This window comes from Notothenia coriiceps, unplaced genomic scaffold, assembly GCF_000735185.1.
Source record: "Notothenia coriiceps isolate Sejong01 unplaced genomic scaffold, NC01 NC01_scaffold00000339, whole genome shotgun sequence".
Lineage (NCBI taxonomy): Eukaryota > Metazoa > Chordata > Actinopteri > Perciformes > Nototheniidae > Notothenia > Notothenia coriiceps.
Window position 1 is genome coordinate 6,182,930 of NW_011333040.1, and position 14,615 is coordinate 6,197,544.

Genomic DNA, 14,615 nt, shown 5'->3' on the forward strand with positions numbered 1-14,615 from the left:
TTTTATTGGATGAAGGAATTAAATCAAACCTGTCACGCTGAAAGGGCGTGCTTTCTACCATGGTGTATTATCCCCCTCACTTTTAAATCACCTTAATATAGAAAATTGTTAAATTTGATTCCCCAAATGATTGGACTTCCTTCTTCCCGCGATGGAAGATAGGGGAGCCGCTCTTGAGACGATCGTCGACCTCTGTAATTATCAAACCTAATTTCCTTTGCCTCAGCTTTCACAGCCAGCTGGGAAGGAGACTTGGTCAACTGAGGACCACACTATCAAATAAGCAAGTTAAGAGCTTCTGTAGAGTCCTAAGGCAGGGAGTGTAGACTGGTTCAGGCTCGCGTAACAGACCAAAAAGGACAAAGCGTGCGGACACATCAGTAATTGCAGAAGCGAAACTAATGAGTTTAGATACTCACAGAGGGACAACAGAGAACAAACGATAAATCCGGCTCTCTCCACCTCTGTACGTCGGAAAGCTTTTATGAATAAAAAAAGGGCATCTGTCAATGAAATAAAAATAACGTACTACTGTTAAAAAGGCACAAATACAGTATTATTATTACTTGAAGAATAACCAAAACGTACAACCTAGGCAAAAACATTTCTTTTAACCCGTTTTGGCGTCTATGAAATGGTCAAAACAAAATGAGAATCAAGGATATTTATTCGATAATAATCTAATTGTGTTTAAATCTGAACAAACCCCCAGAAACCCTGCAGGTCCCGCTGCCAACTTCTGACTACTTTTAAATCCAGGCTGAAGACTTTTCTTTTTGTCGCTGCTTTTAATTGAACTATTCACATCTTAGACTGCACTGTAACTTTTATCCATGTATTTTTTCTTTTAATGTTTATTTTATTAACTTTTCTTTTTAATGACTGATTTTAAATGCCATTTTCTTAATGTCTTTCATTTTTTGTAAAGCACTTTGAATTGCCTTGTGTTGAAAAGTGCTATATAAATAAACTTGCCTTGCCTTAAATCGTATCATCACAGATAAACACACTGGAATTATTTAAAACATTTGCATCACAGACAGGACAAACATCTTTATTTTAAACAAATATCCTTTTGTAGTAAACATCTAAGAATCCTAAGTAAGGTTTTCATAAATCCTAAGCTCCCCCTGCATAAATAAATGATGAATAAACAAAGACAGATGTTAGCATTGTGCGAGTATGTTTATTCTTACATGATAGATTTGATATTTTTGACATCAAACGGTGTATTTATTGGTATTTGCTTACCAGCTAGCTGCCTGCAGGAAATCCCTGAAGAACTCCTGGTGACCGGGGAAGGATGGAGGAGGGCAGGGGCCGGCGACTCCCTGAGGCTGGATGAGACGCTCCTCCAGACGCTTCAGACGCCCCAGGCTGTCAGCTCCCAGCATGCCTAGCAGGTCAGCATCGGCAGTATCACCAGGAGAGCTGTTCACACTGGGGCCTTTGCACATCTAAAAGTGACATGGTGACAGCTTTGTTCAATAAGCCACACTTCTGTTACCGCTATCTACTGTAAGTGATGAACTGTACGTCAGTGTTTCCGCCAGACCAGGGCTGAGAGGGCGCTCGCAGTTCATGCGCGTGCTCCACTAAGCACCCCCCGTCAAGGCTCGCCGGCAGTACTCCTTTGCCCCTCCAACAGAGAGATGTCCTTGTCCCTTTTCGTAATTTTAAGCGATACAAACTTCTCGAGTTTTTTTTTTTTTTTTTTCAAATGACGGCAAAGACTTCCCCCCCCCTGGTGGAAACGCTGCTGTACGTAATAAAACCCCATTTTAAAATATCTGAATGCCACGGTTTACCTGAACAAGCTGCTTCAGAAACAGTCGAGCAAAATGGGAATGGTTTCCGGCCGAGGTCAGTTGACTCATCATTCCCCTAAAAAGGACAGATAGAAAAAAACATTTAAGTATTGAAATCACACCCGATCCGTAAACAATTTTTTTTGTAAAAGTTGTATAGACTTGCCTTATCCTGCTTCCGAGAGCAACATCAAAACTCCACCCTGGCTCTTTGTGATAGTCCTCCCATTCTCGTAACACCTCGTAAAAAATATCTCTGAGAAAAGAAAGTGAAGAGCTTGCTTGAAATCAAGATCTTTACATATATAGAAGTTTTTGACTCTGCTACACATTTTCAGACAGGGAGTTTTCATGAAGCGAGAGGTACCTCTGCTTTTTGAAGATGTGGAAAGCTCTGTCACTACCAAAGTTGGAGCGGTTGTCAGTAGCCGGCTGGAATGGGACTGAGTGGATGAAAGTAGAAACTGAAAGAGAGAGCTGGAACAGATGGAGGAATAAAAACAAATCAGTTAAAAGAGTAGAGATTAAACAAATATTAAAAGGTCCCATGTCGTGCTTTTCTGGTTATCACCCGTCCCCTTGTGTGTGTTATGTACTGTAGCTTTTTCTAAATGTAAACGGTCTGCAGAGTCTCAACCCCTCAAAGTACACCCTGTAGTGAGTAAAACTCTAACACAGGAAAGACCTGTCTATGCTGCCCCAGAACGCCTCGTTGGACATTTCTCTTTTTCCATTGTTTACTTCTTGGGTTTCGTGACGTATTTGGGTATAGTGACGTTACGTCCGCAGAGCCGTTACGTTTGGACCAATCCGCGGACTTCCTCACACACACTCACTCGGCGGGACGTTGCGAGGCTCGCTGCTGCGAGGAGCAGGACACTGTGAGCTGGCTCACTGGTGTGGAACTCAGCCTGAGCACACACACAAAGTCCCAGCCAGGCTGCGGGTGTGTGTGTGTTCGGGCTGGGTTTCGCTGTCTCGCAGACGGCCACTGGGCTCATAGGGAGGGGGGGGGGCAGGAGCTCCAACAAGGCGTGTAGGACAGAGAGTGAATACACATACTATACAGAGATGCTGTATGAGAAACCAATGTGATTTTGGAACATTGCACAGTATAAATCTATTCTAGTAGACCTCAACAATGGAATTATGATCAGTAGAAATGGCCGTGACATGGGACCTTTAAGGTTCTAGTGATAAGTTGTATCCTTATCTCAGTCTTCCTCACCTTCCTAAATGTCTCCCGTGTCCCTGTCCTACCACTATGGATTAATATCCCAATTATTTTCTCCATTAATCGATCAATCATTGTCTATAAAGCATCAACTTGTTATATAATATTTACTTTATTTATTTGTATTACTCAGATGGTTAATAGATTATCAAAAGATTTTCAGATTTAATGATAACAACAGTTAAAGCTATAAACATTCAAAATAATAAGAATTGAAATCAAGTGTTCTCGTAAATAAGAGAAGTGTGTATTCATCACCCAATATTTCAGTATCACTCAGGGAAACAAAAAAGCATTTATAGTGTTTCACCTTGGCTGTGCTCCCCTCCTGGGCCTGAGTCAGGAGGTCTCTGAGATCCGGAGAGAAAGACGCCACTCTTTCGTTCTCTGCCAGCAGACGCAAGGTGCACTTGTCCAAATTAGAAACCAACCTGACAAGAAATCACAACTACAATCAACTCACGAAGACTGAAGGAGCCACATCAAATATCAGGGAGCTGTGAACTGATATATTCCTGTTAGTGAAAAGGAGGAAATTGCAGGAAACTGTGAAATGAGAAATAAAAAGAACTCACTGAAACTGACTCTCCAGAACCTTCACCGCAAAATACACACAGTTGTGTACTTGTCTCAGGTAGCTTCTCTCCAGAACTTCTGTAAATGTGAACAGAAATGAACTTAATAGCTATTTCAAATCTAACAGAAAGTTAAAAAAAACGGAATAAAAGGGTTACACACCTGTATGACCCACACACAAACTGCCCTGTTCTCCCTCATCATGAGTGTGAGGCGACCGAGACGTGAGCAGCTGCACCACAAAGAAAAGCTCCAGGAAAATGTTTGGCACAAGGTTTTCTGTAATGATACAAAAAAACACATTTTCTTAAATACATTTATTGACTTACTCCTAAAGCATTTGAACTCCAGAAGTATTCTTTTTTACCTAATCATTAACTTATCTTAAAGGTAGGGTAGGTAAGAATGGAGAAACCAGCTCGAGTGCGCTAGAATTTAAATATCAGCCGAAAAAAATCTGCCCCTTCCTTCAGACTTCCTTACGAGCTTCAGCCGGCTTCCACAGATACATTTTTTATGTATTTATGTCAAAGCTTATTTGAAAATACACAGCCGAAAAAAATCTGCCCCTTACATAAAAAATGTATCTGTGGAAGCCGGCTGAAGCTCGTAAGGAAGTCTNGAGGTTGGCGGATCAGACCTGCTGTCGTTGCCTCGCTCAGCTGATATGCACGGCTCCCGGCCTCTCCCTCCACCACCGCTCTCAGCCCAGTACTGGGGGGGCTCGTAGGAATGGCTCGTTGCAGCCTGACGAGCTCCACCCCACCACCACGCAGCTCCAGCCGCCTTCCCGCGCAGTCCTCCTCCCTGCAGCGCTCCGTCAGCCTCCTCGCGTCCCGCCACGAGCACGGCGGGGGCGGGGTGGGTTGCTGGGCCGCCAGCAGCCAGCTCACCTCCAGCTTCTCCGGCTCGCCACCTCCCCCGCCGCTTCTACCCTCACCACCAGGAGACCTGCTGCAGCCCGCCAGCGTCGCACGGGGCCCTTCCACCTGTCCAGGGAAAGGAGCTGCAGCGAGACGGCAAGTGCTCGAAGCAAGCTGCGCCAGATAGTTCCCACTGTTTGTGGGTGTGGGGGATAGTTTGGTCAGGATTAAATCCTGAGTCTTCCTGTATTAATTTCCCCTTTTTACGCTGTCAGTCTGAACCTTGTCTCGCTGTTCTCGTCACTCCTTCTATTTGCACACAGGGTTTCTCATTGATTTATGTGCCCAGTTTTATAGGAGTGATTTAGTAATGCACTTCCTTCTCCATTTTGATTTAAGAAGAATGCTAAAGAATCTGTGGGACAGAATCTGAGACTTCTAAACGCCATTATAGCTCCTACATATCCCTTAATGTAACTTAAAAGCATAAGTGCCCAGTTTGTAAGGCTTACTGTTGAAAAGCCTCAAACCCAATCTGACATTCACCGGCTGTCTGAAGAGTACTTCTTACGACGACTAAACTGAGCCAAGTGTGTAAAATCGGTGCTTCTTTAAGAACTTATTAGACAAGCCATGTTGACAAGTCAGGGTCCTCGTTTCATATATATTATTATATTGTAGACAAAAATAGTATAGCTGCAAAATGAATGAATGGTTTACATGCAGGCATAATATAATATGTAAACTAATAGTTATTTGGCCGGTGGGCACATAAATAAATCAGCTTCCTGTTTATTCATCTTCATGCATCCTGCACCACAATGTAATGTAACTTATGTATCCCCAGTATTAATGCACTTGGAATATACTGATGGAAGATCAGTAAACATGATCACTACTTCATTAAATATTGCCCTGGGGCTGACCCACTCATCTCCTCTGCACTCAGAGATTGCAGGCTGGGTATGATGTTTACTTTATGCTCTATCCGAATGCATAAAGCCAATATTTGTGTACAGTTGTATTTATTGAGATATTTATTTTGACGCTTAGCAATGCTTAAGACTCTTACCCCCTTCTTTGTGATGGTGGATGTATGGTTTTGTGTCACTCACATTAGTTTTAAATGCTAAATCAATACAATCAATCATGTCAAGTGCGTGAGGACACACACCTTTTTGTGCCTACTGTGTTGCTAAGGGGGAATCGGAAGTGTTTCGCTGACTGAAGGGATTACAGGTTAGAAGTGTGTTAGTGGTAGTTATGGAGTAGTAGCAGTAGATAGCTTAAGCAACACAAGGTACATTACTGAGTATGTATTAATGTTCAGACTCAAATGTTTGTCTCAGCGTGTGCCTTGGTAGCTTGAGGATTCACTTTGTTTGTATTTAAACAATAAGACAACCCTTTTAACCAGTATTCTTAGGAAAAGGTAGCAACACCAATATTTGTAAATCAAACACAATGAGAGTTACTTGAGTAGCAATTATTTGTAATGACAAAAAAAGGAAATATTTGAAGTGGAACCCATCACAACTGTCCTGTTTATAAATACCTGGTCAGTCCTGGAGATAAAACTTGATCAAAATGTGATTTTTCGACCTCAAACATCTTGTCAAATGTTATTGAAAATCAAGGCCATATGTAAATATATTTCCCACACCAAAATGATCTTACAGGCTTCCATGCCAGATGGTTTTCTTGTTAGTTTTGTTCCTCCTGTGCCGAACCATGTCTTTTATATAATGACATACAGTTTGTTTGTGCACAAGGGAAAGGAATCATTTAGTTCCTCACTGAACCTCCACAACCTCCTCCGCTTGTAAGATACTGTAAAAATAACTCCGGCTTCCTTTCGATGCTCCTCTTTGCATGCCCAACAGAAAAAAAACACGCAGAACCAACGACTGAGTAGAAAGCTGCATTCCACCTCCCATCACACGGTATCTCTCTTGGTTCTAACCCAGCAGTGAATCACCTTTGAATCTATATATATTCTCTCTGACCCATTTAATATTCTTTCTATTCCCCTTCCCACCTGATGTCTGACTTGTTTGCTTTGCTCTCTGCACTGACTTCACTGGGATGAATGTGTTGCAGGAATATGATAGACTGTACGAGCCCAGAGGACTGTACTCAGTGCAAATACTGACCTGATGGAATGACCAGAATAAATAAGGAGAATAGACTTTACAACTGTGATTTGAAGAATCAAAGGGGTAGTTCGGATGTTTTTAGGTGGGGTTGCATAAGGTACTTTATAGTCAGTCTATTATTTACAGTAGATCACTTTATGGCCCTTTATGAAGAAACAGCGTTTAACGTCACAAAGAAGACCTTTTTTTTTTTTTTCGTATCCCCAAGGGGAAATCTAAAAAAGCTAATTAATGTTCTGCTGTTGAACATATTTTGATATCAGTTTAAGTGTACAGTATATTAAGTATATTTTCTTCCCTTTACCTCACTGTCTTACAAGTACTGGTCCCTGGAGCCTTGATCTATGCTGTAATAAACTGATTTTGGATGAGTACCTCATGCAACCACATTAGCAGTCACAAAAAAAATCCCATATTTTTATAGATTTTGCAGATGTGGTTCGACTTGAGATTTGATAATACGAGATCGCACAGAGATTGATGTATAACGCGTGCTGTTTTGTGCAGACCTTGCAGATATCACCGCTCACAGAGCAGCTATGATGACTCATCCTGAAGGCAGACAGCGTTCAGTCAGTCAGTCGCCTTAATGTCTCCTCTCTGCCCCTCTGTGCAAACTGAGGGATGACTGAGCCTTGTCTGTGTTGGAGATCATTCCACTATTCGGGCCAAGCCTTTCTGTCACTCATCTCCTTGTGTGTGTGTGAAAGGTCTGTCAGCGAGGTCAATATATCAACACACTCAAATCGATGCTGTCAGACTCTTGTGCTTACCAAGCTGTGCTTCTACCGGAGGGATCCATGTTTTTCTGTGAGAGTGCGTGGGGAAATGTTTCGATCGACTGTGTGCAGCATTCAAGATGTGTGTGTTAACAATATGCTCTCAATCTGGAGCGTGCAATTCCTTACATGTCGCCAGCAATCAATCTTTGAATCGTCCCTCTTTCAACTCCAGATTTCAAGATATTTTAAGCTTTCAAAGTTCCGAACGCAGTTGTGCAGACTTTTAATATATACCTGTAAAATATAAAGTAATTATTGAAATAAAAAATAACTATTGTAAATGCTAACAGGCTTCAGTGAAAGGGAGGAACAGACAGTAAACAGTGCTGCTGGTTTCTAAAGATAATCAGATATCTTCTCATGTTTTCTTTATTTTTAATGCACATACATAAGTGATGTGGAGATGTAGTCTACTAGTGTTACCCTCCAGATGAGATTTTCTTTGTCGCTTTTTAAAGTGGCTTGCTCATAGAAAGGTGTCATATTTATAGTAGCTTGCTGGGTATCTGTGGTTAAATACCCAGATGCCAGCAAAAGAAACCCAGATGTTTTCATTTATTTTCAAAGTTAAACTAATGATAGCTTTGGTGTGCACTTGTACACTTCTCATGTCATTACATTGAATTACTTGTAAGTAACTTCTAAATATTTGACAGAAACTATTTATTGTGACATTTGCTAATTCACCCATCCATCATTTTGACTTCAATTGTCGGGATTTTTTTAATGGTGGATATTTTTATGTTGTAATGTACGTCATGGTTTTGAAATGTTACTGTACAGTTTCAAGGAAAGAATGTAACAAGTGGGAGTTTTGCATTGTATATAACTGTAATTATTTATGTTTATTCTATCATTTGTGTCATGCCAATGCCTTGTACAGTGTTTTTTTTCTTTTTTGTTTTGAAATTATTTTGTATTTTATTTTTATAAACTGGTTATAAATAAAATACTCATTCCGCATGCAGACATAATCCTGTGTAAGGTTTTTTTTTTCACTTTTCTTTTTATTGTAGCCCCTTGAATTGTTTTAATTAACATCTTCATTAAGAACGATTCATACAAGATACAACCAAAACAGCCCAGAAAAATGAATACATTGAAGATTTTAGATCCATATCTTCATTTTAATCAAGTCTATATTTACCACAAGGGGCTTTTCAATATTATGTACAGCAATAGACCCTTTAGATTAGGAAAACAACTCCCAAAAACCTCTTAAGAATAGAAGAAACCTCAGGAAGAACAACTGAGAAAGATTCCTGCACCCACGAGGGGCAGACAATAATTAACAAAGGGTAAAACATGACCCTATAGACAGTCCAAATGACTAAATTGTACATAGCATATATGTATTATTGACGAAAAATGGATCAAGAAAGATGTCAAGCAGCTTCCAGGATTAGCCAAACATTTAATGACATAATGTTTAAGGATAACAATCAATGTTAGTAACTGTATCTTTGTAATTGATGTGTATATTTCACTAATACCTCAGCTGTATTGCACTACTAGACATGATGATAATGTAAAAAGTAAGTACCTTATTGTATTTATTAAATTGTTTTTTGTACAAGTGTTCAATAGGTCATATAAGCCTTGAGTTTGAGAACACTGCTCTCAATGTTTAGAACAATTTAGTCATAATAGTCTAGCCAGGGATCATGGAAACGACGATCAGCTTTTTTATTTATTTTGTATTCATCTATTCAACATCATACATGAACATCATACATTATACATAACAAAGTCCAGGGGGAGACATACAAAGCAACAAGACATTACATACTATGGAGCTAATTTCCTGCTATAACTCCACAAACAAACTAAACATATTTTACAAATGCCTTATGATTCACTAACAAACACAGTGTGGTTTGCAAATACAAAACAGCATCTTCAAACTAATGCATTACGTTTTGGAAATAAAAAAGATATCTATCAAACAAACACATATTAGAAAAATGTTATGTGTTTATCTGATAGAGAACTTAATGCATTAGTTTGTAGATGGTACATTTGTATGGTATTTAGTTTGTTTGTGGAGTTATTGCAGGAAATTAGCTCCATAACATACGACGATCAGCTTCTGCCAGCTGCACACTTGTATCATTACGTCATACGCAGTACGCGCCTGCGCAGACGCTGCCCCCGCCCCTTTCCCCCCAGTCCTTCAGCCGCGTAGCTCCGCACCAGAATGGCGGCTCTTTTGGAATCTCTTCTGTTGAAGAAAGTGGACAATAAAACGGTCTTGGACTGGCTAAAGAATAATAAGGTTAGTCTGAAATGATTACGAGACACATATGTGAGACATCTTATTCCCCAGTGCTTTTGTATATTGTGTTTTATGAGATGACATAGCACTCAACTGATTGTAAACAAAACTTTTAGCTGCAGGGCTAACGGGCTAAGCTAGCTGTATCCTGCATGGACTGCAGACCAGATGCTACGATGTCAACTTTACTTCCAGAAAATGTAGCATTAACACATAGTTTACCATAACTTTTTGACATGGTATTTTTATTATTACTATCTGAAGAAGGCTGTGTCCACTAAGTAAACAGGCCTGCAACAGGATGCTGTTATTTGAAAGAAAGCACAGTGCAAATTATACTTAATAAACATGGTAAAATAAATCCAGACTTAGCCAAAAGACTGGTCAAGGTGTTACAATATGCTCCCTAAATAACATCTGAACATTCAGCTTTATCATTGGAAAAGTAAGAGCAGTATTAACGTGTGTGTGTGTGTATATATATATATGAACAACATTTCAATCTTGCAGTTAGTATTGCTTCTACTTGCAGTTAGTATTGCTTCTACTGCTGATGTAGGCTTCATGTGGTGATGAAATTATTCACTGTTACACAAAACTTTGCCCAACTAAATGAGCTCAATCTGCTTTTACAATAACAGCAGCAACAACCTTGCTCTGTCCATGTTGTAAATAAACATGGGCTTCAACTTGAAAATATTTCTTATTGTTAATTCTACTGCCGATTATTTTTCTTGATTAATCAATCAATCGTTTGGTCAGTCGTTTTCAATATAACGTGGAACAACATGTCCCCCCCCCAAAAACAATGATGTATTTAAATGTTTAGTTTCGTCCAAAACTTAATGATATGTTGTAAAGCAGTGAAAAGAATAGAGAATTAAATATCTGCATCCCAATATATTTTATTATTCAGTCTGGCACAATCACCACATTCAAGTCCCTCCTCAAAACCCACCTGTTCAGATCAGCCTACTCACTGTAGTGCTCCCTATCATCGGTTTCCCCTGAATACCTTTTCCCAATCTTTTGTGTCCACTTGAATTGTCCTCTCAATGATGGTATGTTTGTGTTTTTATCATGTTCTGTTGCTTTTACCTCTTAGAGTAGTGGGTATTGTCCACAGTACATGACCGTTACATGTATGATATGTGTGTAATGTGTATTTGTAAAGCGCTTTGAGCATCTGGAAAAGCGCTATAATAAATGTAAGGTATTATTAGAGTATTTAAAAAATTGTACGGTGTCCTTAGGTGTCATGAAAGGCGCCTTAAATAAAATGTATTATTTATTATTATTGGTTATGGCAATTATTATTGTGTCAGTTTCCTTTTTGCAGCTCTAAATTAAACCAATACATTCATCTGAGAAATTTCAGCTATCAATATTCTTTTATTTTTTCATTTGTATCTCTTTTTTCCTCAGGAGGATGACAGGCTGGCCTTCAGAGAACCTGCGGTGACAGTTCTCAAACAAGAATTTGTCCCATTTCTTTTGAACTTCCTGAGAGTGCAGAGCAGTCAGGCCCTCACCCATGGCCCTGCGACGCCAGCTAAGACCCCCAGCCGACACAAACCTGCTGCACAGACGCAAAGCTTCAGTGACAAGAGAGGTAGCCGGTCTGCTGGTGGTGGAGCTGGCTCTCGGAGTGCCAGCCGTGTCCAGCTGTTTTCTCCTGCTCCCTCAGTGTCCCCTGGAACAGAGTGGGATGCTGCTGGTCAGTCAGGGTCTTTCAACAGCCCCCCTTTTACTCCAGGATGGAGCCCCGCCTCCAGGCCTTCAGGCGCTGATCGTCGGAGTAACCAGAGGATCAATCTGGGAGACTACATGGTTTCTCCTCCTGACGTCCAGAACAGCCCCAGCTTCCAGTCACAAAAAGCCCGCAGGAGAGGTGGAGGCAGCATGGCAGTGGGGGGACAGGGGAAACATGGAGGATGGCGTGGAGGACATCAAAGTGATGAGAGGAGGTCAGGAAGAGGTGGAGGAGGAGGAGGAGGGAATAGTAGGATAAGTGAGCAGGCTTCACCTCCATCTGTGGAGCAACTCAACTTCAACAACTTGGAAGACTTCCCTCCTGTTGGATCATCACCCATTTCACCGCCGTGAGTCGAAACAACTCTCAGTTTAACAAAAATGAACTCTTACTCCTTCCTCACTCCATCCTCACTCCATCCTCACTCCACCTGATCATTGATATTTTTGATTTGTCTAACAGTTTCTATTATCCTTCAGGGCATCTAAACCATCGAGAAGAATCAACCCAACACCGGTCAGTGCAGAGCGGCCGCTCTCCAAACCAAAGACCTGCTTCACCTCCACCCCGTTCAGTGAGTCTTCGGGCCCCTCATTAATTACAGAGGCGCTTGAGGGGCCAATGACAGTGGGGAGTCCCCCGAGTCTGCAGGAGGAGAGGGAGCTTCTCAAGAGAGAGAAGTGAGTGAACAACATACATCATTATTCTACTTATTCTGAAACAGGCGTTAACTCTTTACTCTGCGGCAATGGTTCTCAAACTGTTTCTGTCATTCCCCACTTTGAACAGGTGGGCCTTTTCAAGCCCCACCTGTTCCTCATCGCTCCAATACAATGGATGGTAGGCCAAGCTTCAAATTATCAAATGTATTGTTCTATAGCAGGGGTCTCCAACCTCTTTTAGGATGAGAGCTACTTTCCAAAAATAAAACAATCGTGAGCTACTTTTACTCCTCTTTGTTTTGTTTTTTGCAGTGTATATATTTAGCACATTTTAACATTATTATATGCTGACCTTTAACCTTTGTGTGCTGTTTGGGTCTGTGGGACCCGTTTTCAGTATTTACTAAAAGACAATGTATTCAATAAAATTATTTTAACCTGCTTTATTTGGGGGTGGACCTCACATCCTCTAGGGGGGTCCGGGAAGTGAAATGCATCAATCTGTTGCACTTTGAGCACAACATGAATTTATGGATACAGCTCTCAACACTCAGATGAAAGGGAGCTGTAGACTTTTCAATAATCCAAACATCTTTAGAATATGATCACAACCAATAACAAATCATTTAAACTGGTTTATTCTTATCTTATGTTAGTTAACATTCTTTCTTTTTACTTATGCATATTTTTACTAATCACTCCCCTTTTAAACTGTTTTCCTTACTGTCCTATAGTAGGCTACACATTGGACTGATCTCTTACTTTATTTTTTACAACTAGGCTATATTAAATAGATAAAGGTGTGCTCTCTCTAGCTCTACCAACACATGTATTTAAAAAAAAAAAGAAGAGAAATCTCCCGTTCATCGCGTCAAACGCTGCTCTACGGGGGGGGGGGGAAACAACTAAAATTTTGGCAATTGTGGCTTTTATTCACTTCAATTCGGTGACTTATGTGAAATGTCCAGGTTGAAATACTTTGTTTTCAACAGTGTACTTCTGAGCGAACTGCAGGATCTGTTGCAAGGACCTTGCATTTCATCACTGGTTATGTGGTGGTTTACTCTCATTTTGGGGAACTGTAGCTGACACCGTCACAACACTCTCTTCCTGCACTTTGCCAGTGGCAAGATAAGCTAACACTTATTTGAAAACGTAGTTTAACTACATCCAAACTAGTTTGTTGAAAATGATCAAAATAGATGAGTCTGGGATCTCCTATAGTTATACTTAGACTGAAGTGACAAAGAGTAAAGTGTGTCAGTGTTTAATTTAGTAACCGGGGCAGGTCAGATCTCACTCAGGCAGCCTGAGGGTGTCTTTTAGGAGAGGACATTATTGAACTGCATGTAGTCACCTATTCCCCAAGCCTACAGTTTATATACTTGCTTATATCTACCTGGATCTAATATTTATTATCGTACAGACTTTTGTTGTCATAGGGTTTTATGATATTACGCTATGGCTTTCTTGTAGATCTCTTTTTTCCCTATAAATGTGTTTGTGTATACTTTTAACCTGTTCAGTGCGACATGTGCAGTTATGCGTGCCAGTGTACAATATGGATTTATAATGGCTTAATAATAATTGTGTAATACCTTGCAGTTTGTCATAGGGTTTTTAAAAAAGGTGAACTACACTTTGTAATTAAAATGATATACATTCATTATGATTCTGAGCTTCTTTGACAGATGTCACAACATATCATTTTTAATTTTCTTATTTGTATCAATAGTAACTTCTGCTGTGCTTTGTTTACCCTACTCACTGCAGCATCACTTGCTCTTTACCTCAGTGTACCTCTGCTGTTTGAAATCAGAAATGTCTTGTTTTTAGGACAAAGCGAGCTCAGCAGGTCGGCTCTCCTCTGTCGTCCTCTCTGGACCCTTGCACCCCCACTAAGTCAGGGCTTAGGATGGGATCTAAAGTTACACCAGACCTGCAGACACCCTGTCCCGAACCTTTCAAAGTCACCTTCTCTCTGGAACTGGATCTCCTGGCTGAGCTGTACTGCACCTGCATCTCTGGTAAGTGACCACATGGTGGTGCTAGTGTGCTACACGAAGAAACTGGAGGGAAAGAAAAATGCAATGTATTTTCGAATGCATACATTCTTAAAGGTGGGGTAGGTAATTCACTTCAGAAACACTTTTTGTTAAATTCCATGGAATGCTCTTAACATCCCGATAGCAATGAATACATGAAATGCTTTGACCATAAATACATAAAAAAATATCATCTGTGGAAGCTATGGCGCTGTAAAAAGCACGACCAATCATCTGAGCCGGCCCGGCCAAAATAACTGGATGGCCTACCTGCCTGTCAGCCTTCCATCTGTGCACAAACTTATCTCGTGCCCTCATTGGTCATGTGCGTGTTTGTGTGTGTTGGAGGAGGGGCTCTGTAAGGAAGTCTGAAGGAAGGGGCAGATTTTTTTCGGCTGTGTATTTTCAAATTCTAGCGCACTCGAGCTGGTTTCTCCATTCTTACCTACCCTACCTTTAAG

At 40.6% G+C, this 14,615-nt stretch overlaps 3 protein-coding genes across 3 annotated transcripts in view; 1 reads left to right on the forward strand and 2 right to left on the reverse strand.

The window, feature by feature from the left end:
• Positions 1 to 4,129, reverse strand: part of LOC104950362 (codanin-1-like) — an 8,856-nt gene extending 4,727 nt beyond the window's left edge. Inside the window, exons 1-8 of the mRNA XM_010776881.1 lie at positions 4,102 to 4,129; positions 3,781 to 3,924; positions 3,618 to 3,696; positions 3,353 to 3,473; positions 2,176 to 2,285; positions 1,975 to 2,064; positions 1,809 to 1,884; positions 1,252 to 1,457 (exon numbers count right to left, since the gene is read on the reverse strand). Of these exons, the coding sequence (XP_010775183.1) occupies positions 1,252 to 1,457; positions 1,809 to 1,884; positions 1,975 to 2,064; positions 2,176 to 2,285; positions 3,353 to 3,473; positions 3,618 to 3,696; positions 3,781 to 3,924; positions 4,102 to 4,129 (854 nt within the window). The remainder of the gene's footprint in view (positions 1 to 1,251; positions 1,458 to 1,808; positions 1,885 to 1,974; positions 2,065 to 2,175; positions 2,286 to 3,352; positions 3,474 to 3,617; positions 3,697 to 3,780; positions 3,925 to 4,101) is intronic.
• Positions 1 to 14,615, reverse strand: part of LOC104950353 (nuclear receptor corepressor 2-like) — a 145,294-nt gene that overhangs the window by 103,302 nt on the left and 27,377 nt on the right. The window lies entirely within an intron of this gene.
• Positions 9,592 to 14,615, forward strand: part of LOC104950368 (codanin-1-like) — a 29,355-nt gene continuing 24,331 nt past the window's right edge. The window contains exons 1-4 of the mRNA XM_010776891.1: positions 9,592 to 9,694; positions 11,120 to 11,796; positions 11,927 to 12,127; positions 13,946 to 14,136. Coding sequence (XP_010775193.1) covers positions 9,617 to 9,694; positions 11,120 to 11,796; positions 11,927 to 12,127; positions 13,946 to 14,136 — 1,147 coding nt within the window. The 5' untranslated portion in view covers positions 9,592 to 9,616. The remainder of the gene's footprint in view (positions 9,695 to 11,119; positions 11,797 to 11,926; positions 12,128 to 13,945; positions 14,137 to 14,615) is intronic.